This window comes from Amblyraja radiata, chromosome 10, assembly GCF_010909765.2.
Source record: "Amblyraja radiata isolate CabotCenter1 chromosome 10, sAmbRad1.1.pri, whole genome shotgun sequence".
NCBI classification, from domain to species: Eukaryota; Metazoa; Chordata; class Chondrichthyes; order Rajiformes; family Rajidae; genus Amblyraja; species Amblyraja radiata.
The window spans coordinates 36,003,368-36,031,066 of NC_045965.1; the positions used below are offsets into that span (position 1 = coordinate 36,003,368).

The 27,699-nt window shown below is 39.7% G+C and overlaps 1 protein-coding gene across 5 annotated transcripts in view; it reads left to right on the forward strand.

Annotated features, from left to right (window-relative positions):
- patj (PATJ crumbs cell polarity complex component) overlaps window positions 1-27,699 on the forward strand; it is a 226,801-nt gene that overhangs the window by 154,209 nt on the left and 44,893 nt on the right. For all 5 annotated transcript variants that reach the window (XM_033028540.1, XM_033028544.1, XM_033028542.1 and 2 more), the window contains 8 exons: window positions 6,667-6,863; window positions 11,002-11,093; window positions 13,569-13,638; window positions 17,900-17,998; window positions 21,025-21,117; window positions 24,616-24,690; window positions 25,791-25,920; window positions 27,334-27,470. In XM_033028540.1, coding sequence (XP_032884431.1) covers window positions 6,667-6,863; window positions 11,002-11,093; window positions 13,569-13,638; window positions 17,900-17,998; window positions 21,025-21,117; window positions 24,616-24,690; window positions 25,791-25,920; window positions 27,334-27,470 — 893 coding nt within the window. The remainder of the gene's footprint in view (window positions 1-6,666; window positions 6,864-11,001; window positions 11,094-13,568; window positions 13,639-17,899; window positions 17,999-21,024; window positions 21,118-24,615; window positions 24,691-25,790; window positions 25,921-27,333; window positions 27,471-27,699) is intronic.

Here is a 27,699-nt window from a genome sequence, read left to right on the forward strand (position 1 = left end):
AACCTGTCCACTCTATCCTCTTAGCTGAAATATTTCATCGCAGGCAACATGCTGGTGAATATCCTTTGCATCCTCATCCTTCCGACAGTGTCTTGACTGGAACTACACACAATACTCCAGCTGTGGCCTCAGTAATATATTACATAGTTATACTATGTTATTTGCTCTTGTCTTCCCAGCTAATGAAAGCAAGTGTCTCTTAAACCTTTTCTACCATTTGACTTTAATGAAGGAATTGTCAATGGTTTTGGCGGAAACTATGCATCCATCTCTTATATCCTCAATCTTCCTCTAATCTGTACTTCCTATATTCACAAAACCTCTGCCTCCTGTTACGATGTCAAAGTCACAGTCAATTTTATTTGTCACATGCACCCGATGCTGCAGTGAAATGAATTTGCCAGTAGCGATACACTTAAAAAGAACGATACACTTAAAAAGAACGCACAATACACAATAGAATTTAACACAAACTTGCACCACAGTATTCTTCACTGTGGTGGAAGGCAACAAAGTTCAGTCAGTCCTCCTCCTTTGTTCATCCGTGTCGGACCCATAAACCCTCCGTAGTCGCCGCTACGGACAGCCCGATGTACAGGTTCTCTCGTCGGGATGATCAAACCTCCGAAGTTGGGACGGTCAAACACAATCCCCGGCTTGGAGTACCCAAATCGGCACTTTCCAACCGGAGACCGCGGCTGAAGCTCTGAAGCTCTTAGGCCAGACTCCAGGAAAGGCCGTTCCAATGGATGTTGTTAGGCCGCGAGGTAGGCGACATGGAAAAAGTCGCCTCTCGGTCGAGGAGGCGACCAAAAGCGGTTCCCCCCTCCCTTACCACCCCCCACACAAGACACACCAAGAGACACCTAAACTAAAATTTAGACACACTTAAAAAAAACTAAAAAAGTCAAAATAACGAACACGCTGCTGGCAGGGCAGCCGACTCACAGCGCCCCACCGACCGATGTGAAGTTTGGATCCAACTGGACAAATTTCCCAGGACTCATGGCTCTTGTGATTTAGATCACTCTTCCATGTGAAAACATATCACTAATGCATCCACTATTTCTGGGGCTACTTCCTTAAGTACTCTGGGATGCAGCCGATCTGGCCCTGGGGATTTATCGGCCTTTAATCCATTCAATTTAACTAACACCACTTCCCGACTAACCTGCATTTCACTCAGTTACTCAGCAGATTATTTATGTCTTCCTTAGTAAGACAGAAACAAAGTAGTTATTCAATTGATCTGCCATGTCCCTGTTCCCCATGATCAATTCACCTGTTTCTGACTGCAAGGGACCTACATTTGTTTTAACTAATCTTTTTCTCTTCACTTATCTATAAAAACTTTTGCAGTCAGTTTTTATGTTCCCTGCCAGTTTTATTTCATAATCTATTTTCCCTTTCCTAATTAAGCCCTTTGTCCTCCTCTGCTGGACTCTGAATTTCTCCCAGTCCTCTGGTAGGCTGCTTTTTCTGGCTAATTTGTATGCTTCATCTTTTGTTTTGATACTATCCCTGATTTCCCTTGTTATCCACGGATGCACTACCTTCCCTGATTTATTCTTTTGCCAAACTGGGATGAACAATAGTTGTAGTTCATCCATGCAGTCTATAAATACCTTCCATTGCATATCCACCATCAAACCTTTAAGAATCAATTGCCAGTCTATCTTGGCCAATTCACGTCTCATACCCTCAAAGTTACCTTTCTTTAAGTTCAGAACCCTTGTTTCTGAATTAACCATGTCACTCTCCATCCTAATGAAGAACTCAACCATATTATGGTCACTCTTGCCAAGGGGCCACGCACAACAAGACTAACTAATCCTTCCTCATTACTCAATACCCAGTCTAGAGTAGCCTGCTCTCTCGTTGGTTCCTCTACATGTTGGTTTAGAAAACTATCCCGCATACATTCCAAGAAATCCTCTTCCTCAGCACCCCTGCCAATTTGTAGATTGAAGTCACACATTATAACTGTTTTACCTTAGTTGCACCTATTTCTAATTTCCTGTTTGATGGCATCGCCAACTCCACTACTACTGTTAGGTGGCCTGTACACAACTCCCACTAGCGATTTCTGCCCCTTAGTGTTTCGCAGCTCTACCCATATCGATTCCACATCCTCCAAGCTAATGTCCTTCCTTTCTATTGCGTTAATCTCCTCTCTAACCAGCAACGCTACCCCACCTCCTTTTCCTTTCTGTCTATCCCTCCTGAATATTGAATATCCCTGGATGTTCAGCTCCCAGCCTAGGTCACCCTGGAGCCATGTCTCCGTGATCCCAACTATATCATATTCATTAATTACTATCTGCACATTCAACTCATCCACCTTATTACGAATGCTCCTTGCATTGACACAAAGCCTTTAGGCTTGTTTTTACAACACTCTTACCCCTTATATAATTATGTTGAAAAGTGGCCCTTTTTGATTTTTGCCCTGGATTTGTCTGCCTGCCACTTTTACTTTTCACCTTGCTACCTATTGCTTCTATCCTCATTTTACACCAGTCTGTCACTCTGCTCATGCTCCCATCCCCCTGCCACATTAGTTTAAATCCTCCCCGACAGCACTAGCAAACACTCCCCCAAGGACATTGGTTCCATTCCAGCCCAGGTGCAGACCGTCCTGTTTGTACTGGTCCCACCTCACCCAGAACTGGTTCCAATGCCCTAGACATTTGAATCCCTCCCCCTTGCACCATTTTTCAAGCCATGTATTCATCTGCAATATCCTCCTATTTCTCCTTCAGTGCATGTGGCACTGGTAGTAATCCAGAGATTATTACCTTTGAGGTTCTACTTGTAAGTTTATCTCCTAGCTCCCTAAATTCACCTTGTAGGACCTCATCCCGTTTTTTACCTATATCGTTGGTGCCAATGTGCACCACGACAACTGGCTGTTCACCCTCCCCCTCCAGAATGTTCTGCAGCCGCTCAGTGACATCCCTGACCCTTGCACCAAGGAGGCAACATACCATCCTGGAGTCTCGTTTGCGGCTGCAGAAACGCCTCTTCATTCCCCTTACAATTGAATCCACTATTACTATAGCCCTTCCACTCTTTTTCCTCCCCTCCTGTGCCGCAGAGCCACCCACGGCGCCATGAACTTGGCTGCTGCTGCCTTCCCCTGATGAGCCATCTCCCCCAACAGTATCCAAAATGGTATATCTGTTTAGGAGGGAGATGACCGCAGGGGACTCCTGCACTACCTGCCTACTGCTACGCTGGCTAGTGGCCACCCGTTCCCTTTCTGTCCACTTAACTTTTACCTGCGGTGTGGCCAACTCACTGTACGTGCTATTCACGACTTTCTCAGCATCGTGGATGCTCCAGTATGAATCCAACCGCAGCTCCTACCGTTCAATGCGGTCTGCCAGGAGCTGCAGCTGGACACACTTCCTGCACACGTAGTCACCAGGGACACCGACCATAGCCCTGATCTCCCACATGTTGCAGGATGAGCAAACCATGGGGCCGATCTCAACTGACATGGCTTACCCCCAAATTAAATCAACTCACTCCCACTATAAAAATCTTAATCCTTTAAACTGTACCTTTACTAAAAAGCACTGTACGCTTAACTCACTGTACCCTTAACTCACTGTGCCCTTAACTCACTGTACCCTTAACTCACTGTACCCTTAACTCACTGTACCCTTAACTCACTGTACCCTTAACTCACTGTACCCTTAACCAGAAAGCAGAAATACAAACCTGGGGTTGCTCCCAATCAGCTGCTTCCTCTAGTCCGCTTCCACCAATCAGCGGCTTCCTCCAGACCACTTCTTTTGAAGTGTGATGGGACGTTGCAGAGTGGCCGCTCCAATTGCTCCTGGGCCTCTGTGGAACAAAGCCCTGCGCTCCGTTTTTAAACTGTTGTGGGATTTAAACTCTTATTTACAGTAGCACATGCCATCCTACCTGAGATTATTATACCTATAAGTATACGCACCTACAAATAAATACATAAAATACTTGAAGCACACCGCAGGTCAGGCAGCATCTGTAGTGAGGGATACGGAGTCAGTATTTCAGATAAATGCCCCTTATATCAGAAGGTTTATCTTAAATCAGAACTGAAAATTGAGAAAGCAAGTATGGTTTAAGTTGCAGAAAGGGGGAAGGGACAAAGAGAATGTCTGTTTTAGAATGCAGACCCGAGTTGTCAAGGTAGCTATTACTGCAAATATCAGCATGTGTAAAGGGAAGGTTGCTTTAAATGACTGAACCAACGAATAGCGGGGATGCTACAAGGGGAGTGGAGAGAAAATGTATCTTGTGATTGTATCTCACTGAAGGTGGTGCAAATTACAAAGGATGGTCAATTCAGTATAAACGTTGGCGGAGTGGAAGATGAAAACAAGGGATGCCCTTGTTCTGGCTAGTAAAGAGGATTGAGAGCAGAAGTGGAAGACATAGATGAGTCCTGTGAGCTATGGTTGTGGAGAAGGCAAAAGATGACATCACAAGGGCAATACGGTGGGAAGTTTTAATGTCAAAACAGATACAGTGGAGAAACTGGGAGAATGCAATGAAGTCCTTACTAGAAAGAGGTGGGAGGTGATTAATGGAGATTGTTATGGGAGCTTATCGGCTTAACAAAACTAGTCGCTAACCTATCCGCTTTGATGGAGATGGAGATGCCAAGAATGGAAGAGGAATAGTTTGATATGAAACATGTGTAAGTGAGAGCAGATTGAAAAACAAAATAGAATGCAGATTCTCTCAATTTGCAACAAAAACAGTAAAAGCTGGAGATTCTTAGCAGGTCGGGCAGCATCTCGGAGAACAGGATGGTGGTGCATTATCAGAACTGAAGAAGTAAGAAAACAAGGTAGAAGAGGGGTTTCGGCCCGAAACGTTGCCTATTTCCTTCGCTCCATAGATGCTGCTGCACCCGCTGAGTTTCTCCAGCATTTTTGTCTACATTCGATTTTCCAGCATCTGCAGTTCCTTCTTAAACAAGTAAGAAAACAAGTATGTTTCAAGTTGCAGAGACGTTGAGTGGTGGAAGGGATAGCTGGGGGGTGGGTGGAAAGAATTAAAAAAATCAACAGTGCTTATCCAGATGGTTTAAATGATGCCATCAAGAGAGGGTGATAAATGCTTGTTGACCATATCTGACCTGTCTGAAATAATGTAAAGAGGGAAGAGTGCTGCAACAGGGCAATTATGCAGAACATCATACTTGCTGGAGATCTGAAATAAAAGATGATACCGGTACTTGAAATGCTCAGCAAATCAGGTAGCATGTGCCATGAGAAAAAACTGAGTTTAGGTTACGGGTGACCTTGCTTTAGAACTGGGGATTCTTACATAAAAAGCAAAAGGCTTGTTACCTGAAATTATTGAATTCACTATTGAGTCCTGAATTCTAATGGTGAGAATCCATCAATTGTCATTGTAAATCAATGATAATACAAACTGTTGATGCAATGTATCTATGAATGCTAAATCTTCAGTAATATTTGAACAAATCAGATATGTGATGTAGAATTCATGATAGACACAAAAAGCAGGAGTCGCTCAGTGGATCAGACAGCATTCCTGGAGAAAAGGAATAGGTGATATTTTGGGTCGAGACCCTTCTTCAGACTTGATCTGTTTTTTCATGGTTTGGTTTAAAGTAGAATCTATGAATACAGAACCTCATGAAGTTTATTTTTTGATTGCATTTTATTCAAATCTCAATATTCCCTCTTGATTTTCCAGGGGTCTTCATTTTCTAGAGTTCAATCAGCACTTATTGAACTGAAGTAGTCTAACAGAAGTATGTGTTAAGATGATACTTGAATGTTTACACTTGTGAATAGCTGCAACCTTGAGAAACTTCAATCTTGTCTATTAAGAATATGAAAAGGATTTGGGCCCTTATTATGTACAGAACAAAAGGAAAGGTGATATTTGTAAATCAAAGAAAATATGGCAAAAACAACAACAATGTTGCTAAATTACATTATGGATAATGGAAGTCAAAATGTTGGCAAAGCTTTGTGGATTCAGACAAGTCACTTGCCACAGGATACCAGTCACTGACCCGCTCTTGTAGTCACAGTCTTTAGACTTCTACTCAGTACCTGGTCAATGATAACTTTCTGGATAATGTCAGTGTATGGTGTGGTGATAGGAATGCCAGTAAATCTTTTTGCGAATGAAACATAAATAAACCAAAGGAATAGTTAGATCTCAAGCCGGGTGTTGAGCAGCCAGGTTGGTGTCTCTAATAAATGCCAGTGGTAGATGTTTAGAGTCCCTCTAATTGGAGATGGTAATTGCCTCACATGTGTGACTCAAATGTTACTTATCAACTCACAGCCGTGCCCAAATATCAACTTGCCTTATTGAATGCAGACATATGCTACTTCATTTATTATGTACCTACAATTGCTATTGAATGCCGTCTCATCATCAATGAACAGAACCAATTTTGAATTGCTAGAAAGAAGGTCACTAAGGAAGCAGCTGAAGTTAAGTGGGTTTTGAAACAGTTCAGCAGCAGCATCCGAATGTTTCCTGCCCCATAACCTGAACTGTATTCAATGCTTTTACACATTCTTTGACTGCATACTTCAATTTTCTCATCACTCCTCTATTTTATACTCATTGCTGAAGCATTGTTTGTATCTTAATCATTTGTATGTTGTCCTTTTTCAGAAAAGATCAGGCTAAAATATGGAGATCTGCCAGGAGATCTACACATCATCGAGCTTGAGAAAGACAAGAATGGTTTGGGACTCAGTCTTGCTGGCAACAAGGACAGGTCTCGTATGAGTATCTTTGTAGTTGGCATTAATCCCGAAGGTCCTGCAGGCAAAGACGGGGGAGTAAAGATTGGAGATGAACTTTTGGAAGTAAGTAATTAATTTAGATAATGTAGATCATGTGCTTCCCTTTCAATATTTAGGGTGTTTATCATTTACCTGACACTTTATTGAATGCATGAAGTTAGAACTTTTGACTTTTTTTCTGTGGCTATTCCTTCTTGATCTTTTCATGTTCATGTTCGGAATCGAACTCAAAATATCAACATGTAAGCAAATTACAGACGATCCTGGAATTATGGAATAAAACTTAATCCTCGAAATACCTAGATGGTCAGTTAGCAACTGTGAGGGGAGAAACAGTTCAGGCTGAAGATGTTCTCATTACTTTTATAATTAGTTATTCTATTGGTTTATTATATGATGTAATATTGGTTTATATTATCCTGCCTACTAGCCATTTGAAACAAAAATGGGGGGGAAATGATTAAAGAATTTATTCCAGCTGATGCTTGTGTCCCCCACATCTCGTGTTCATCCAATGCCGCTGTGCCTGCTTGAAGAGATGGACAATGATGCCTTTGTAAATTTTCACAAAAATAAAAGGAAATAAATAGTGCTACTAATGAAAGTGAACTTTGGTGGCAAAAACAAGGGGCCACAAGGGGAGTTTAGAAGGATGAGGGGGTACTTATAGAAACATATAAAATTATAAAAGGACTGGACAGGCTAGATGCAGGAAAAATGTTCCCAATGTTGGGCGAGTCCAGAACCAGGGGCCAGTCTTAGAATAAAGGGGAGGCCATTTGTTCACCCAGAGAGTTGTCAGATTGTGGAATTCCCTGCCACAGAGGGCAGTGGAGGCCAAATCACTGGATGGATTTAAGAGAGAGTTGGATAGAGCTCCAGGGGCTGGTAGAACCAAGGGATATGGGGAGAAGGCAGGCATTGATTGGAGACGATCAGCCATGATCACAATGAATGGTGGTGCTGGCTCGAAGGGCCGAATGGCCTCCTCCTGCACCTATTTTTTATGTTTCTATGAAGTCTTGTGATGCTCATTACATTTTGTAAAAAAAAGTTCATCATGTTTCCATCTAGATGTTAACTGAATAAAGAAGGAAACCTATTTTAATTATTACTGCAGTGAAAACATAATCATGGGCCATTCAAATTATAAATCTCTGATGGTTGACACCTTACTAAAACTATATCATGACCGACTGATACTGACATTCACTGGGGTATACTCTGAGAATATAGTTTTGGTGTGATCTATATTCCAATTATGTGAAAGAACATATCCATCTGTTATAGTTGAAGCTAGTGTTCTTGACACCAGAAGATTACAATTCAATTCAGCCATATACTGTAAATCTGTTTTCTGTTTGTTAGCTTCATCCAACATTTGGATATTAATAAAATAAATTAAGTTCAGAATGCTTGACAGTGCATGCACATTTGATATGTAGTCTTAACACAGAGACAAATACAATTTTCTTCTGCTCAACAAGCTTATTCTAACCAGTCATTACGATGAAAAGTGTTCCCACTGTAACAGTTCTCATATAATGGAGGTGCAGTAATTGGATATGGATTTTGCTGACCCTGACTACCTGCAACGGTCCTCATGAGATTTGGCATCTGAGAATAATTACATTTCTGCCTACTATTTGCTCCTCACTTAACTGTCTTATTTGCTTGGGTTTATTTTGAAAAGCAAATACAAATAGTATAGAACATACATAAAATATAGAACAGTACAAGGCAGGAACAGGCCCTTTGGCCCACAATGTCTGTGCCAACCATGATGATATTAAATAAATTCCATCTGCTTGCACATGGTCTATATCCCACCATCCGATGCTTGTTCATCTGCCTATCTAAATGCTATCCTATATGCTTCCACCACCTCCCCTGACAGCATTTTCCAGCCACCTACAACTCTTGTTTACAAACAAAACTTGCCTTGCAAATCTTCTTTAAACTTCCTCTCTCATCTTAAATTCATGCCCTCTAGTATTTGACATTTCCATCCTGGGAAAAAGATTTAGACTATCAGAAGGGGCTTGCCTGAAACATGTTCTGTCTAATCCCTCTCCAGATGCTGCCTGGCCCACTAAGTTCCTCTAGCACTTGGCTTTGCTCATGTATCCAGCTGTCTCATGTATCTGCAGTTTCATGTACCTCCACTCCGACTATCCACCCTATCTATACCTCTCATATTTATATATAGTAAACCTTTGCTAAAACAGACTACAAGGGGGAGATGGTGTCCGTTATTACTGATTGTCCACTATAACCAGAAATATACAGCACTAAGAGAAAAACAGTCAACAAACATACACTACACAATAAACAATAAAGGGTACAAAACACAGAATACCTAGGGGCGATTCAGTGACACCGCGGTAGGGTTGCTACCTGACAATGCAAGGGGCTCAATTTTGATCCTGGCCTCGAGTGTTGCCTGTGGAGGCGGGGGTTTCCTCAAGATGCTTGGGTTTCCTCCCACGTTATCTATCACTCATCTACCTGCGGAAACATGAAGGTTTGTGGTTTGGTTGGTTTATGTGGGTTGGGTGGGTTCTCTGAGTTGCTGGTGGAGCCGCTGTCTCACAGTGTTGGGGAACCAGTTTCGATCCTGACCACGGATGCTCCCTGTGGCCACGTGGGTTTTCTTTGGGTGCTCTGGTGACCTGGTTCTATCCTGCACACTGGCTTGTCTCTAGTGTATGGGGTGGGGCTGCTGTGCTGGGACACTGGTTGGGGGTGGGGGGGGGGGGGGGGGATTGCAGTTGCAGGGGACGCCGGGGTCAGGCCTGTGTCTCTGGCACTGTGAGGGGTGGCGGCTCTGCAAGTGGTTCATGGTGTTTGCGGAGGCTGTTGGGTTGCAGGCTTGCAAGGACTGAAGAAGAAACAGAGCAACATCAATGTACTGTACCTGTGTCTCCAAAACTAAACTAAACCAATAATCGATCCAACCACCTAGTGATCATCCCATAAAACAATGTACTGGGTCTACAACAGATTTGGCCCGTTATAACTGAAATCTGATATAACGAGATCCGTTATTGCGAGAGTTTACTGTACTTCTTTATATAGTCGCTCAGCCTCCAGCACTCAAGAGAATTCAATCCAAATGTATCCAACCTCTTCTTATTCTTCTAGTCAATGCAACAGTCTAAGGGGCTGTCCCACTGCGGCGACCTAATCCGCAAGTTCAGAAGAGTTTGCCCTTGACTCATACTTGCAGCTTGGTCGACACGAGGTCCTAGGAGGTCTTTGTAACTCTGCTTCATGCTCGAGAGTAGTCCCCGCGTACTCGAGGCCTCAGCTAGGTCGCAGCGTATTTTTCAACATGCTGAAAAATGCCCGCGAGTAAAAAAAGGTCGCCATGGAAAAAATCGATATTTTTTTACTCGTAGGTTTGGTCGAAGTGGGTCGTAGTAGGTTGGCATGTTATTCGTAGGTAATCGAGGGTAGTCGAAGGTAGTCGTAGATAGTCTTCAACATAGTCGAAGGGAGGTCGAAGGAGGTCTTCTTCACTCTCCACTATTCGGTGTCCAATTTTCCCGAAGCTAGACGAAACTAGTCGAAGCTAGTCTTCAACATAGTTGGATGAGGTCTTCTGCATAGTCAAAGGAGGTCTTCAATATGATATTTTTTCAAACTCTCCTAAACTCTTCTAAACTCGCCAATTAGGTTGCCGCAGTGGGACAGCCCCTTTACACTACGCATCATAGAAATTGACAAGCAATTGATTCCATCAACACCTGTGCAATTATACTCTTTTAAACAATGTAACAAACAACCAACATACCAAAAGCCACCTATACTACCTTATCTACCTGTTACACCATTTTCGGGGAACTATGTACCTGTATTCTTGGATCCCTCTGCTCTCCAACACTCCCCAGGGGCCTACAATTCAATGTGAAGGTCCTGTGTTTGACTTCCCAAAATGCAATATCTCATACATATCTGCAACAAGGTGACAGAAATGTTTGATCCAATGATTAACTGTGGAAAGTGGGTGGGGAAACAATTTTCCATTATTTGGCACTGAAAACCACAGGGCAACGATGCTGAGCAAATTTCTAACATACAGAAACACTATAAATAGGAAACTTTATTTTCTTTCCTAATTATTTTAGTAACTTCTGAAGTATTTGTATACTTTACAACTTCTAAAGTAGTTGTATGCATTGTATGCTTTATTTTTCAGATCAATAGCCAGATACTTTATGGGAGAAGCCATCAAAATGCATCAGCAATAATAAAGAACGCTCCAATAAATGTCAAGATTGTTTTGATAAGGTACCTGCATTTCTGTCATTAACTAAAATAAAAGTGGATGATTGAAACCCTTCACAGCAATGTTAAGATTTGATATGTTAAAAGCACCACAAGGTATTGTTCTTGTAGTTATATAAAACGTGCTTCCATTGGTTTTCTCAAAGATTTAACCGAGTAACTGCAAAGTTAAATGCAATAATATATAGTACCTAAACCAGATCTCTAACCAATTACTTAATGCTTTAACCCCTTGATGGCTGATTAATTTCAAAAAACCTGGTCCTATTTAACAATTCTTGATCTTGATTTCGGCTTATGCATTGTTACATTGAAATATTAGGAACAACTTTATTATTACGGTATTAATCTTGGACTGAAAAGCAGTATCATTGCCAGACTAAAAAACTGTATGGGAGAAGATTGTGGTCTGGCAGCACACCAGGAGGCAAAATTCCTTACAGCCTTTGATAGCTGGCAAAGCCGGAATCAGGGCTATGCTAGCTCCAAATGATTTTAATATTTTTAAATGCTTTCAACATTCAAATATACAAACTAAACATTAAAATTAAAGCAATTTGTGAAAACTGTCTGAAATATATTAAAAAAAATATACAAAATAATTTAAATTAAAAAGCAGCTAAGATTATTCATAATTCATTGAAAATGAATTAAAATGAAGTGATTTTGAAGGAGCGAAGGGCCTGTCCCACTTAGGTGCTGTCATAGGTTGTTGCCAGGTGATGTAGGTTGTCACCGGTGCTGGCTTCAGTGAATTCCATTGGCGACTACCTACACCAACCGGCGACAGGTACCGGTGTCAAGAGAAGTCAAGTAGCGACAGGCATTGTCTTCAGTTGTCGCCGACAGGGTTGTAGCTTGTCGAGGGTGGACGTAGGTTGACTTCGGTTGTCGTAGGTTGTCGTCTGTGTGATCGTAGGCTGTTGTAGGTGGACGTCCTAAGTCGCTACGATTGGGTCGCCGGTTATCGGTAGCTTGCTGTAACTTGACATCGACTAGGTGGTAGGTTGTTGTAGTTTGTCGTAGACATTGTCGTGGGGGGGGTCCAGTCGACGTTTTTTTGCCGACCTGCTACGACTATGACAGTCACCGGCAGTCGCCTATAAAATCACCTGTGGGACAGGCCCTTTTGCACATTGGCTCTTAATTCTCACCCCTACTTTCTTTCTGACATCAAGGTAGCCTCAAAGATGAAACAATGCCCCAAATGATCTCAGTAAGACTGGTTTCTGTTGCTGCACCCAGTGGAAGTAATGGCAGGTTCTGTCTTGCAAATCTGGCAATAAGTCCTGGACTCCCACATTTTACTGTGTATGAATGGAAGTCTGATATTTCATTTCAAAAAGATAAATATTATAGAGATAACAATTAGAGTAAAATATGATTAATATTTAGGTTACGCGGCTAGTGGAGTCACTGCTTCACAGTTCCAGCAACCTTGGTTCAAACTTAACCTCCAGTGAAGTCTGTACATTCTCCCTGTGGCCCCAAATTTACCAGTTTTCCCCACATCCTAAAAATATGCAGGTTGATAGGTGCATTGGCCATGGTAGTATCTGGGAAATGTTGATGGAAAAGGGAGAACAAAATGGGATTAATATAGAATAAGTGCAAATGGGTGTTGGATGGTCAGCATAGACACAGTGGGCCAAAGGTCCTTTTACTATGTTGTATTTCTCAATAACACTGAATTTGTGTTAACTTAGTTTTCTTGATTTACGCATTGATTTTGTTTTTGTTGATTTATTTTTTTCAACTTTCTTTTCATTACTTACAACAAAATCCAAATGTTTACATTTTGCCATTGTTACTCCATCTATCTACTATTGCAATATTTTTTCAGCATTGCTTAAGAGACTTAGAGAGACTTTCTAGATTTTAATCAAATGGGTTAAAAGCTGATCATGTTCTCATTTACTCTTCTGTAAGGTGAGGAACATTTTTAACAACATTTTGTGATTATTGCCAAATTTAACAAATGGCTTCATCTTCAGTGCTTTGTCACGTAATGCCACATTCAAACAACTGACACACTATCGACTAAGCATCAAGGTTAAATAAAGGTTAATTAATCTTCTGCCATCATCATTTCTTGCATTCCCTTTTCACTTTCTGCTTTAGTCTGAGGAAGAGACTTTGATAACCATTTATTTAATTTAGTTTGTGAGACGTAGTCTAAAGTTTAGTTTTTTGCCATGGGGTTTAATCATGGTTTTTATTTCTGGTATACAATGGATGTGCCAGAAATATTAACAGAGATCTTCAACATGAGCCAGATGTTGTATTAAATCTAATGACTGCAGGTTAAGATTGTGATCAACCATTCAATAGTTCATGGAGACATATAATTTAAATGCTGAAATCGATTTGAATGATACATTAGCCACTGCACCTCTCATCCAAATATTTCAGAAATTTGACAAAAATAATTGACAGATGGAATATTTATTTTCAGACCTATATTTTCTTTTAATACAGGAATGAAGATGCTGTTAATCAAATGGCAGTTACCCCTCATCCTCTACCCACCAGTTTCCCTTGTCCTGAGGTAAGAACATAGACCTAATCATTATTCATTCAATTCAGTTGCTTTTCAAATGAAATGGAAGCTTATTAACCTGCTGTGCTAACGGGGCAGCTCTTGTAATAAGAGTTTGTTGTATTTTTAAAGACCAAAAGCAAATCCTCCAAAAACTATTATAAACTACAATATCCATCTTTCTCCCACAGTAAGAAATAAAATCTCTGAAATTTGGTTTAAGAGTAGGTGTTAATTCATCAGACCTTCTCAGAAACGTTCTATTCCTTTCTATTCAACTCGTTGATGGCAATTAATATTGGTTCATATCAGTGGTATTAATAGCCAGCATTCTTCTGTTTTAAAGTTTTGAAGATATTTTCAGCATTTCAGGAGTCAAGAGTGTTTTATTGCCATATGTCCCAGATAGAACAATGAAATCCTTACTTGCAGCAGCACAACAGAATATGTAAACATAGTACACTGTAAACAATATAATAAATGAGATGTGTGTATATACAAACACACATAAAAAGCAAGCAGGCAATAATAGTCCAATAATAACTTTAAAGTCTATGTAGTTCAGAGCTTATTTGAGGTTGTAGTTTTTAATAGCCTAACTGCTGTAGGGAAGAAGCTGTTCCTGGAGGTTATAGTTTTCAGGCTCCTGTACCTTCTTCCCGATGGCAGGGGTGAAATAAGTGTGTGGCCAGGGTGGTGTGGGTCTCTGATGATGCCTTTTTGAGGCTGCAACTCCAGTAAATCCATGCGATGGTGGGGATATCAGAACCCGTGATGTACTGGGCAGTGTTCACAACTTTTTGCAGTCTTCTTCGCTCCTGGGCATTCAAGTTGCCGAACCAGGATGTGATGCAACCAGTCAATATGCCCTCTACTGTACACCTTATTGGTTCAACAAAAATGAAAACAATTCCTGAAAAGTTCTGAATTTAGCGCCACCAGCAAATTAACTGAAAAATTATATAGTTTGTTCAAAGAAATTTGATTTCTGGGAGACCCAATAGCTCTAGAGTTAAGAGCCAATGTCAGGGTAGGTTTTATTATACAAGAACAGGGTAATTCAGTGATTTAACGGTAGAGTTGCTACTTTACAGCACCAGAGACATGCGTTCGATCCTGATCTTGGATGCTGTCTGTACATTCTGCACTACCTTCATTTAAAGTTGCTTTAAGAGACAGCAAAATCTCCCTAATTAGTCGCTGACTATTCAATTTTAAGAAGACAATTTCCCAAATTGTCTTTTCTTCATCTGGGAACCTGAGCCTGGAGACTTAATGTTCACTTGTCTGAAGAGCAGTTTCTTAAACAAAGAATATGATCAGCACCAACCCCCAACCCTTTATTAATCCCAAAATAACTGAAGAACATGCTGCAAGTGCTCAGCAAGGAAAGTCAGCATCTGTGAAGAGCAAACATTTCAGGTCAACAGTTCATGCCAATCATTCCTATCATGCAAGGCGATGGTTGTGTCTGTTGGATGTCATCACTTCAGATGTTCAGAAACTTCTTAGAGATGTATTCTCAGAGATGTCCCTTTGATTGACTCCATCTGCACTTCACGCTGCCTCGGCAAGGCCACCGGCATAATCAAGGACCAGTCTCTCCCCGTTCACTCCCTCCTCTCCCAAGGCAAGAGGTACCGAAGTTTGTAAATGCACACCTCCAGATTCAAGGACAGTTCCTTCCTAGCTATTATCAGGCAACTGAACGGTCCTCTCATCCACTAGAGTGGTCCTGACCTCCCATCTACCTCATTGAAGACCTTTGAACTATCTTTAATCAGACTATATCAGACTTCATCTTGCACTAAATGTTGTACCCTTTATCCTTTAACTGTGAATTACTTGATTTTAATCGTGTATAGTCTTTTCTTTGACTGGATAGCACACAAACAAATGCTTTTCACTGTACCTCGGTACTCATGACAATAATAAACTAAACTAAATTAGACCTAAGATTTTCAGCTGTTTAATTAGTGAGTTTACCTTCATTATTGTTGGCTGATTACACAATGTTCTATCCCATTTGTGATCAGTGAGATAATAAACCAAGCTGTGCCCACATACAATAGACAATAGGTGCAGGAGTAAGCCATTCGGCCCGTCAAGAGGCTAGATATTCTGCAGTGGGTGAATTATTTCCTGACTCGCCAAACCTCTCCTCCATCTGTGGGATATAAGTCCAGAGTATGATGCTCTTCACTTGCTGGATTGAGTTCAGCTCCAAATATACTTAACTAGTGGAAACTCTATACAATTCCCCTGCACTAGATAAAAATCTCTGAGCATTCACCCTATCTCTTACTCTTATTAATTTATATACCTCTCCGCATCCTGCTCTCCAAGGAATGAAATCTGTGTGTTCTGGTAAATCAAGTTGTGTAATTCACATGAGTACTCTGAGAAGTTAAAGGGAGGTAAAGACAAAGATGTTACTTTATATTTAAAGAATTGAAAAGTAATATAATAAATAAAATTAGGGCAAACAGGTAATAGTATAAGGTAGCAAAATGGGCAACAATAGCCACAGCCCTCAACGCCAAATTTAATTATACAATCTCTTCTGTGGAACATTACTGATGTATTTTGAAAGTCAAAATTATTCATAACACGTTTACGGTTCTTCTAGTGACATACATTTTTCAAAATATTCACCAAAGCAACCCACTTATGCCTAACAACATTCATTAAGAGATCTTCATCAGTGCCTCCCAAGCATATGGCTTTCACCATATAGAAAGCCAAACTCTGCAAGCACATGCAAATACCAACAAATGCATATTGAGGTACCTTCAATCAAAATTCTGGAACTCTCCACCAAACTACATGGACCTTAGCGGTTTAAGAGGCATCCAAATATTAAATAAGGATGGACAGTAGATGTTGCTTATACCATGTTGGTTCCAGCACATGAGACAGCATTTTATCCCGTGTTCCCTTTAAAAACAAGTCATTGATATCTGCATGGTCTTAACCTTGTGAAAACTCTATAGCATTCATTTAGTGAGGTGCCAATTAATCACACCTCATCAATATCATCAGCAGTTACTTGTAATCCAAGCTGCTTGGCACAACTAAAAATCAAGTTAGATTTCAAACTTAACTAGGACTGCCAGGAAACTCAATGAGAGGATTGGTTATGTAAAATACCTGGGAAAAAGATAAGGGATAGTTATTCAATCTTTTTCTTTTTATCCTTTGACTTTGCCTGAAGGCAAGTTGTACAAGATACGAATTGATGTGAAAATGGCAGGTTTTGTATAAATGTCCTGACACAATTCCATTGAAGAAATGCCAAGTCAGAATTTATAGTGTTCAGTTACAGATCTTTCATCTTGACTGCATAGGTTGATATATTGTTAGATAGAACTCGAGTCCCCTTGGTATTAGCAATCTCATACAGAGGGCAAAGGATGGAAATCATACAACAACAGTACTTCCTTTTGAGATTGAAATAAAGGTAATTATTGGAGCAGAGCATGGCCCGAAAAGTCTTGAACTCTTGGAGTAGAGCCTTGAAAAAGGGTCCTGTCCCGAAACGTCTTCTGTTCATTTCTCCACAGATACTGTGTGAGCTGCTGATTATCCCAGCAATTTTCCTGTGCATAGCCCATCGGAGATTAATGGTGACATTAGGTGACTGAAATAAAAGGTGTTTCTTTCTCTCGTGGATGTTTTCCATACACTAAGGAATACATAGATTAAACAAGGTTTAATGGCAAATTTCCAATTTTTCCACTGTCCTTTTTCCCAGTTGCCATTACTACACAGGTAAGTAGGAGTGATCTTACGCAGACCTAATAGAACAGATCTTCCCATTGTTATTTCCAGTTTAATTGGTTGTTTATTGAAGCAGTTGTACAAACAAAGAGATGAACATACCAGGTTTTCCTTATTCTGCATGCAAGTTGTAGCTGGCTGTTCTGTCCCTGCTCTGGTGAGAACTGCATGCTCTCCCTCCCTGTGTCTGTCACTTCCTGTCCCCTATGCCCATATATATACACGCCGCTCTGTGCATCTAAAGACCGCCCCTAGTGTCCAACATAATACAACAAGATATATCTAGACAAAATAATATAATATGCCAAAAGTAGCGAGCTTAAACATAAATGGCTCCTACACAAGGTGCTACTCTTGGAGTCCTCACTGCAAAAGGGAATCTTAAAATTCTTCCAGCCTGCTTTTTCAAATAGTGTTTGGAATTTTTTGCATGGAGTGGTAGTGGGTGATGCTGGAATGGGGTAATTTCAATAATGTTTTATCCGTTCAGATTCTAGATACCACCGGAACATTGCCCTCCCTGGAACAGACATCCACTCAGCCAGATTTTTCAAATTTCAAGAATGTACATGATATATTATTGACAAAGGTAAGCAAAATGGCATTAATCAGTGATTTTTTAATTCCAATTCCAAATTTTTGTCCATTGAAGAGAATACCATATATTTTATAGTGAAAATTGCAGGGATGACTTCAGGTGGAGTCAAAACAAAATAGCTTTCATTTTTATATTCAGCGTTTTAATTTATTTTAAAAAAATTAATCTAAACTTCACATTTATCTTTATCTTTATTTTGTTAGAGTTTACAATGTAACTTACCAGAAATAACTGAACAATTTATATCCCATCACTTACACAGTCTTAGGTGATATCCAAAGTCTAATTTAGTCTGGAAGGATATGTTTTCATCTTGAATAACTCGCTGACAAAGTCCAAGCATAATGAATCTGAAAATGGAACATGGGTATCAGTAAGAATAATTGATTGAGGGAACAGAGTAGAGAAACACATAATAAGCTCTAGACATCCAGCATATGCATTGAAACTGTAGGAATAATTTGTAAAATAAAAACTAATATCTCCAGATGGTTGAAGCATTTCTAATTTTAAATGGATTCTTTATTTTAATGTATAACCACAAATTCTGATTTGTTAATCTTGCATTTTTATTATTTTTAAATGATTGCGGAAAATTATCTGCATGGTTGAATTAACCAGCACCTGGCTAACAGAGTATCCCAGTTCCTATCAAAACAATTATGTCAAATGTTCATGACGGTTCAGTGCCAGTGACTGCATTGTCCCTTTGCAGAATGTTATTAATTTATGGAAGAGTTTACAGGGATAATTATGAGAAGATTCTGGTGTGGTTGCAGCACCCTAATAGCAAGAAACAGGAGATAGCTTGACATTTGCAAATGGACACATGTAATTGGAACCCAGATTCCCAAGGTCAGTTTACAGCTATAATTATGCATAGCTCCAGGTGCAAATTTATTTGAGAGCATTCAGAAAACTATCAGTGAAAGTGAAAAATGTTGTATCAATGAACTTAAACAGATGTGGACAATTGAAAAGCAGTGTCACAATAATTTGATCAAAATTCTGAACGCTTTTGTAAAGACTTAAAATGCGTGAAACCATTAGGAATCAGTGCCAAATTGTAAGAGGAGGATACTAAAAACGAAAGCCCAAGGTGTGAACATTTTCTGGAGGCAGGTGCTGAAGGAAACTGGCATCCGAGCTCTGGTTAATGTGTATCAGTAATGAGAAGCCGGATAGATCTACTTATTTATTTATATCAGCAACTCCTTTCCATCTGTGCAAGTAATGAAATTAGCTGCAAGAAACACAGGTTACAGCAGTAATATATTAATTAGGCATGAACATTATTGTTGAAGGATGGCCATGAGGAATATATCTGACCTTTAAAAAGATGAGCAGCTGATTGCCTTTTAATTAACAGCCTTGTGCATAATAAATATAGTTCTAAATAAAGTTCACGGTGATTGACAAAAATAGATGCTCTCTATGACAATATAACATGTTATTGTCTAATGGTCTATATCTATACTGCTGGTAAGACGTAGAAACGAGCAACTGCAGATGCTGGTTACAAGGGATGTTACAAAAGATGTTACCAGGACTTGAGGGCCTGAGCTATAGCGATAGGTGGGGCAGGTTAAGACTATATTCCTTGGAGCATTGGAGGCTAAGGGCTGATCATATAAAGTTCTGAGGGAAATAGATAGGGTGAATGCACAATATTTTATCAAGGGTAGAGGAAGCAAAATCAGAGGACATAGGTTAAAAGCTGAGAGGGAAAAGATTTAATAGGAACTTAGGTAGGTCAGGAAAGATTGTTTAATAACATGAATGAAATAATTCTACAGACAATTTCCATTGCAAAAGTTGCTCATTGTGGTGAAGATATTTCCATAGTGCTCCTGGCCAGAATTAAGTAATTTTTAATCTATCATATATGGTGATATCATAGACAGTGAAGATGGTTTCTTAAAATTGTAGCATGATTTTGATTAACTGACATGTGGGCTGAGGAATGGCAAATGGAGCTTAATTCAGAGAAGAGCGAGGTGTTACATTTTGGGAAGTCAAACCAGGGCAGGACTTTAACAGTGAACCATGGGCCCCTGATGAGTGTTGTGGAGCAGAGGGATCCAGGGGTACAGGTGCATAGTTTGTTGAAAGTGATGTCATAGGTAAATACTATGGTAAAGAAGGCTTTTTGGACATTGACGTTCATCAGTTAGGGTATTAAGTATAGAAGGTGGGATGTTATGTTACAGTTGTACAAGACGTTTATGAGGCCGCATTTGGAGTGTTGGCCGAGTGTCATACAGCATGGAAACAGGCCCTTCAGCTCAACTTGCTCACACCGACCAACATATCTCATCTACACTATTCCCATCTGCCTGCTTTTGGCCCATATCCCTCTATACCCACCCTAAGCATGTACCTGTTTAATTGTTTCTTAAACATTGCAATAGTCCCTGCCACAACTACCTCCTCTGGCAGCTCATTCCATTCACCCATCTCCCTTTGTGTGAAAAAGTTACCCCTCTGATTACTATTAAATCTTTCCCCGTCACCATAAACCTATATCCTCTGGTTCTCGATTCCCCTACTTTGGGTATGAGACTCTGTGCATTCACCCTATCTATTCCTCAGTTCCATGGAGTTAGAAGACTGAGGTAGGCAGTGATAGCTCGAAGTAGATAAGGAAACAATAAAGGCAGATGGTGCCAGGTGGGTGGAGCAGTGGGGGAACATAAAGACAGGCTGGAGGCTGATAAGCAGTGACACAAAGGCTAGAGATGCCTCCTCTATATTGGCAAGACCAACCACAAACTAGGTGACCTTGCTCTGTGCCATCCCAAGCTCACGGTTGCATGCTATTTCAACCCCCCTTCCGATTCCCTATACCCATACTGTCCTATTACTGGCACTGATGATCCCAGTCACCCAGCATCCACATTGTGAATTATCAAGTTGAAATGCATAGTTATGAGCATTCATAAAAATTGAAAATCAGTGATGAGCAATGATAAATGGTCAGTATCTAATATATTGATTATTGAAATCTAATTATATAGGACCAGAGTGGTCTTGGTCTAGCTATCAGTGAAGACAACACAGACAAAGGTGTTATTATTAAAAGCTTGACTGACAATGGAGCAGCAATAAAGGTAAGATACCAACTCAGCTAATTTTACATTTTAAGTGTTTGTTGTTTGGTTCGGCAAACCTTGGATTTCTGAGATCGTATCCTCTTTTCTCAACAGTGTCGATTACACCATGTTTTCTCAATCTATTCCTTGTGTCCAAGTGTCAGTTTTGTGTGTCTGAATCTCACACCTTTGGCCAGAAAGTGATTCTAATGGATCTCTTCAGAGTTTTTATTTTCAATATTAAATTGAATTATCTTTGTGTACTGCAATCTATGGAAAAATAAACCTTTATTGCCATATTTAGATTGATGCATTGATAAACAAAACGTACATCTGTAGAGCAATATTAACGTATCCTAAGGTGCTTCACATGGATGTTGGAAAAGAACAGGATGTTGAAGCAATGAAGATATTAAGAGGAATGAATAAAATCCTGATATAAGAGATTAATTTTTATGGGATTTCTTGATCAAGAGGGAAAAAAAAGTTTGGGGAAAAAATTCCAGAATGGCGAATAAAATTAGCTGAAGCTATGTTATAATGTCTTGGCAAGAATGAGATGAGGGATTGAACTTTGGAGGGTGGGGGGACAAATTTAAGGGAAGACTATCCAGTTAATAGCTGGACCTTTGACAGCATTGATGTACAGAGAGATCTTGGACTTCAAGCCCACAGCGCCCTGAAAGTTCATAGTACATAGAGTGGTTAAAAAAATGACACAAAGTGCTGGAGTAACTCAGCGGGTCAGGCAGCTTCTATGGAGACCATGTAGAGGTGACCTTTTGGTTCGGGACCCTCCTTCAGACTGATTGTGGTGAGGGGAGAAAGCTGGAAGAGAGGTGGGGACAGGACAAAGTCTGGCAAGTGAAAAGTGGATAAACCACTCCCCAGAGGTTGGACAAACTTGGATTATTTTCTCTGGAGAGTCGAACGTTGAGAGGAGACCTGATGGAAGTTTATAAAATTTTGAGACTCATTAATAGAGTAGAGGGTCAGAATCGTATTCTGAGGGCATATCAAATACCAGATGGCATAGCTCTGAGGTCAGAGGGGGAAAGTTTAAAGGAGGGAATTTTTTTTCACACACAGGGAGGTAGGTGCTTTGGAACATGCCGTCAGAGGTAGTGGTAGAAGCAGATACTGTTGTGGCTTTTAAGACGATTTTAGATTGAACATGGATATGCAGAGACATGAGGGATATGGAGCACAAACAAGCAGATGGGATCATTTAATTTGGCATTATGTTCAGCATGGACTTTGAGGACTGAAGGACCTGTTCCTGTGTGGTTCTGTTGTATGTACTTAACAATTTTAAGGCAACAATTTTAAGGCGTGGACTAGTACAACAGTTTAGATTCAGAAAAAAGCACCATTTGTATAATTATTATAAGGCTGTGTGCAATGGTGGATGAGAGAGAACATTTAAATATTTGGCAAAGATTTTATATTTTGAGGCATTGCAATATCAGGAGCCAATGTAGATTAGCAAACATAGGGAATGTGAATATTTGTGAAGCATGCAGAATGGGAGATCAATTTGGCATTGAAATAATGCACGGACGTCAAATGCATGGAAGAGGGTATCAGCCGTCAGTCAATACAGTGATATTAGATTGGGAGATGAGTAATAATGTCAATGCAAAGGTACAACGTCTTTACAACGGCTATTGATTATCGACAGTCTGGTTTACCAGCCACATTGGGGAGGGAAGAGTATGTGGTATGTCTTGGGTGCTGGCTTTAATATTCCCAGTATTTAGCTGGAGGAGATTGTGCCTCAACCAAGAATAAAGATTAGGCAAATTAAAATACAGGTTAGGGATTTAACAGCAGAGTGGATGAGTTCTGGATTATTGGTGCAGAGATATTAATTTAATTCCTACCAAGGGAGGTGAGATATTTAAATTCAAGTGAATAAATCTGAAATTTAAAATTGTATAATGTCAGTAACCTGTGAAATTAATGGATTTATGTAAAAACCCATCTGGTTCCCTGCTATCCTTCACCCATCCTTACTTGCTCTGACTGGTTTGTGGCTCAAGACAGACTTTTCTTCTCTGTTCAGGGGCAATTGAACAATACATGCTTTATTTTTTTAATAGAATAGCAGAAAGTTGTTGAAAGTTGAGTGCAAAATAAGCATAGGGGTGACAAAATGGAAAATCCTAGTTTGACCCTTATGCATATCCTTATACATATCCTTTCATAGTCCATTTAAAGTGTATTTAACATCAGTCCAAGGCGACATTGGCTTCAAACTAATGCTCAAATTGTGCATTAGAGATTGGAAATTAAGAACTCAGTTAATTCTAAAGTGATTTAACGAGACTTCACCTGACTGCGAGTGTCAAGGACTTGCACTGCTATCTGATTAAATTCTCACTCCAAATTTAGTCTGAATTTGCACAATGTTAATTTGCAGTAAAACTATTTTTTATTGAAACCTCTGTTGTGTTTGAACTGTTGTCCTGGAATTTGATACGCAAACGTTTAAGAAATAAAAACAGAGGCAGGTCGTGCAATATTTTGAGCCTGCACCTCACTTCAGGATCTTGACTGATTTCTTACTTTGTCTATGTTCCTATCCCATCCCCGTATCTTAATTTCTTATGCAAAAATGTATTGATCTTAGCCTTGAATGTGTCAACATTCATGGCCTCTGATACAGAGAATCCCAAATATTCACAACCATTTGCATTTTTATTTCAGTTTTAAATGCCTGAGCAATTGACCCTTATTATAGCCCCTCCCCATTTTTCACATCAATCCCACTCAGAATCTTTTTGCTGCAGTGAGATCATCTCATACTCTTCTAAACTACAGTCAGTGCGGGCCAACCTACTCAATCTGTTGGACAACTCACTAAGTGGATTCTGAAGAAGATTCCATAAACATATCATTTCTTATCCAGTCTTTCTCTGTGTCAGTTTTTGGTCGTCGGTTGTTGCTTCCTAAAACTCTCCCAATATTCAGGGATATAGCATCTTCTTTATAATTAAATACTATCCTTAAACATTTTGTTGGCTGTGGACTGATTATTTTTCCTTCAGAGCTTGTAAATGCTGACAATTAGAGATTCAGGATATTCCTTTATCCTTGATCATCTGAAGACAATTCTCCCATTTCCTAATCTACTCTACTCAACTCAGTTCTTCTCTTATACCTATTTAATTGTTTTAAATAAAAGTATGCATCTTTGCTCCAGGAACTGCTTCAAACCGCTTTTCTCAATTTGATTTCCTAATCTTTAAAAATATCAATTTCCACCATATTTTTGTCCCTTCTTGTCATTTATCTAGATTTATTTCAATTTAATCCTTTGTTATCCCCCAAAGATTGGTCCTTACTTGTGGCTATTCCCTTCCCCATTCCTCCAACTCCACCCAGCAATTCATTTTGGCCTCGTGGTTACTCTTACTGCAAAATGTAAGGCACAGATTTATTCTTCAAAATATTGTTGCGGATTACTTCAGTAAAACATACCTTATAACAGTTTGTTGCAATTTATCATTTTAGGATGGAAGAATTCAAGTAGGAGACAGAATTCTGGCTGTGGATGACGAGAGTGTAGTGGCACAACCTCCAGAAAAGGTAATCTCTGAAAAGACCTTCTCTACATCGGTGAGAGCAAATGTTGACTAGGTGACCACATCACCGACCACTTGCATTCTGTCCACCAGTGCCTGCTGGAGGGCTTGGTTGCAAGCCACTACAATTCCCCTTCCCATTCCCATATTGACCTGGCTTTCCTCGGCCTCCGCCATTGCCGGAGTGAAGCTACATGCAAACTGGAAGAACAGCGCCTCATGTACAGCATGGGTAACCCAATGGCATGAATATTCAATTTTCCCATTTCAGGTAAAATCCCCCTCCATCTCTCCCCTTCTGATCCAACAAGGTCCTCTCATCATACCTTTCTTTTAATTTCTCCGTCTTCGCAGCATCTGCACCTAAGATGAGACTTTCTATTCTACGACATCCAAGATGTCCTCGTTCTTTTGTAAACGTGGTTTCCTGCACTGCTGTCAAAGATGGTTCTCTCACTTCATCAACCATGTGTTCCGTAGTTCTGCTCTTGCCCCTCTTCCACCATCACTCTCTCTGGTTCGACATTTCTCTCTCTACCTCCTTTTCATATCAGATTCGACCATCTGCAGCCCTTTGATTATTTTAACATCAACTTCCGCCTTGGTTACAATCTCCACTCCACTCTACCCCATCTGCATCAGCTTCCAATCAAACCCTCCTTTCTTGGATCCATCTATCTTTGCCAGAACCTAACCCGCCCCTTTCCATCATCTCTTTCTATCAGTTATCTCCCCTCAACTCAAAAACGGACATTACTTTTACAATAGTGATATTTATTTAAAAAAATCAATACATCAAACTACAAATGTGCATCAATTCAATTTGATTAAAATACGAAGTTTGGTTTCTTGGGCTGAGTTATTTTTGTATGTATGTGATAAGTCCCCTGAGCAGGATGACAGAACCATCAGTTTCTGACCTTCATCTCATTTGCAATGTTCACAGTGGAAGCGTGAATATCAAGAAAGAGCTGACCCACACAGTACATTTAATTTGTGGTTCTCTCTTGAATTGCTGGTTAAAGATCACTATATTCCAATCGTATTCTTCTCTAATTTTGAAAATTGGATAAGGTACACATTTTTTGTGTTTTTTTCTTCTAGGCTATCAACCTTCTCAAAAAAGTGAAAGGAGCAGTAAAGTTAACAATCAGTTTTCAGGACAGGTCCCTGCAACCATCTCCCCTTCCACCACTTTTATACCTTAACTCAGATTCTGAACTCTCAGATCACAGTAAGTACCTTCAACTTTTCCATTTGCTAGTGGGGTAACCTATCTGGAGTTACCATTTCAGTCCTAGATTGAAAGTTAATTGAAGCTGCCCAATTACTGTTCCTTGATTATATGGTATTTAATCCATTTACCACCTGAGATATGCCCGAATATAATTTTGCAGACATGTTGCACTTTCATATTAACTTATTTCTCCCTCAATATGAATTATTTCAGATAAACATTTATTAACTTTGCTTCGAAGATAGACAAAAAATGCTGGAGACAGGCAGCATCTCTGTAAAGAGGGAATGGGTTTTTTTCCCTGGTAACTTCAAAGTAACATTAAGTACTGTGCATTTTTTGTGATTTACATATTTGTGAGAAAACATTTCGAAGTCACCGTATCATGGAGTGTTGGATCAATGTAAACTACCAATGCACACTGTTTTCAGAGGAGCAAGTCTGAGAGTGCAGAGAGCAACAATTAATCAATGTAATATAATTTTCCATTGCCTGAAAGGAAAAATATGGAAATCATGTTATTCTGATTAGACGTTTTTTGCAATTACAGCTAAATAAAATCTATGCACTGGAAGAATAAGTGCAATTTATATGCCATCCATAATGTTGAAGTAGATAAAATGTTTCAGTAAATTTAAAGCTAATACAAACAGTCACATAAAGCATGTATCAAAGCAGCTAATAGAATTGTAAAATAAACTATTAATTAGAGGTCATAAATATCAAACTATATCATGCATTTTGGACAACACATGGAATATAATGACAAAGTTTGGCTTACAAAGCATAAACGGAACATCATAATATTGCATTCCAATCTTGTAGGCAATGTAAAGAAGAATCGCAAGGTAGTTACACAATGCCTGTGTCATGGCAAGAATAAGACACGTCTGCCTATTAAATGTTAATCCCAAATATTACCTCGCATTTAATTGTGGGAGTGAAAAAGAATGGTTTGCCATATAAAGATTGATCATTGTTTGAAATGGGCTTTTACATGGAGGCTATAGCACTGTAATTGTTTATGAAACAATTAGCTAACTCAATAGGTGAACCCTGTAGAATAGATGAGATTAAATGTGTCAACTGATCTTCCTTATTTGTCATTATCATTTATTCTGAAGAAATAAGACATGAATATATAAAATTGCTCCAAATGTAAATATCTCCATTAAACATTGGATTTTTGCTTTAGAAACTGCTTTTCATCAGAATGGCTACTTGGAATTCTAGTTGCAGATTGCATGTTAATAGTTCCTACAGTGTGGGGGAATAATCAATTTGCCAGAGCCCTTTGTTTCTAGAGCATAGGCAATGCTTGTTTTTCTTTTCAGGGTCTGACATTCAAATGAAAATGTGTTTGTGAATCTTCTATTGGTTTAATCACACTCAATTCTCATCTTTGTAAAGCTAATATATCTGTGCCTGCTGTGGTGCCAGATCCAGCAACCTGTCCTATAGTCCCTGGCCAAGAAACCATCCTGGAAATTTCAAAGGGGAGTTCAGGGCTTGGACTCAGCATCGTAGGTGGAAGGGATACATTGCTGGTGAGTAACCTCTTTGTGGACATGAGATATGTGAAAAGGAATCATACATTTCCAAGTTTTGTCATTATTCTACTGAGTGGTACAACATAAGACAGTAATTAAGAAACACAAGGTTTTTTTGTTCCTTGGAGCAGTAAATAGAGCAACATGAAGTAGTTTACTGGGTAAAATGCTTCTTTGCCATTTAGTTGGTAGTACAAATGGAAAGCCAAGATCTTCATCTGAAAAT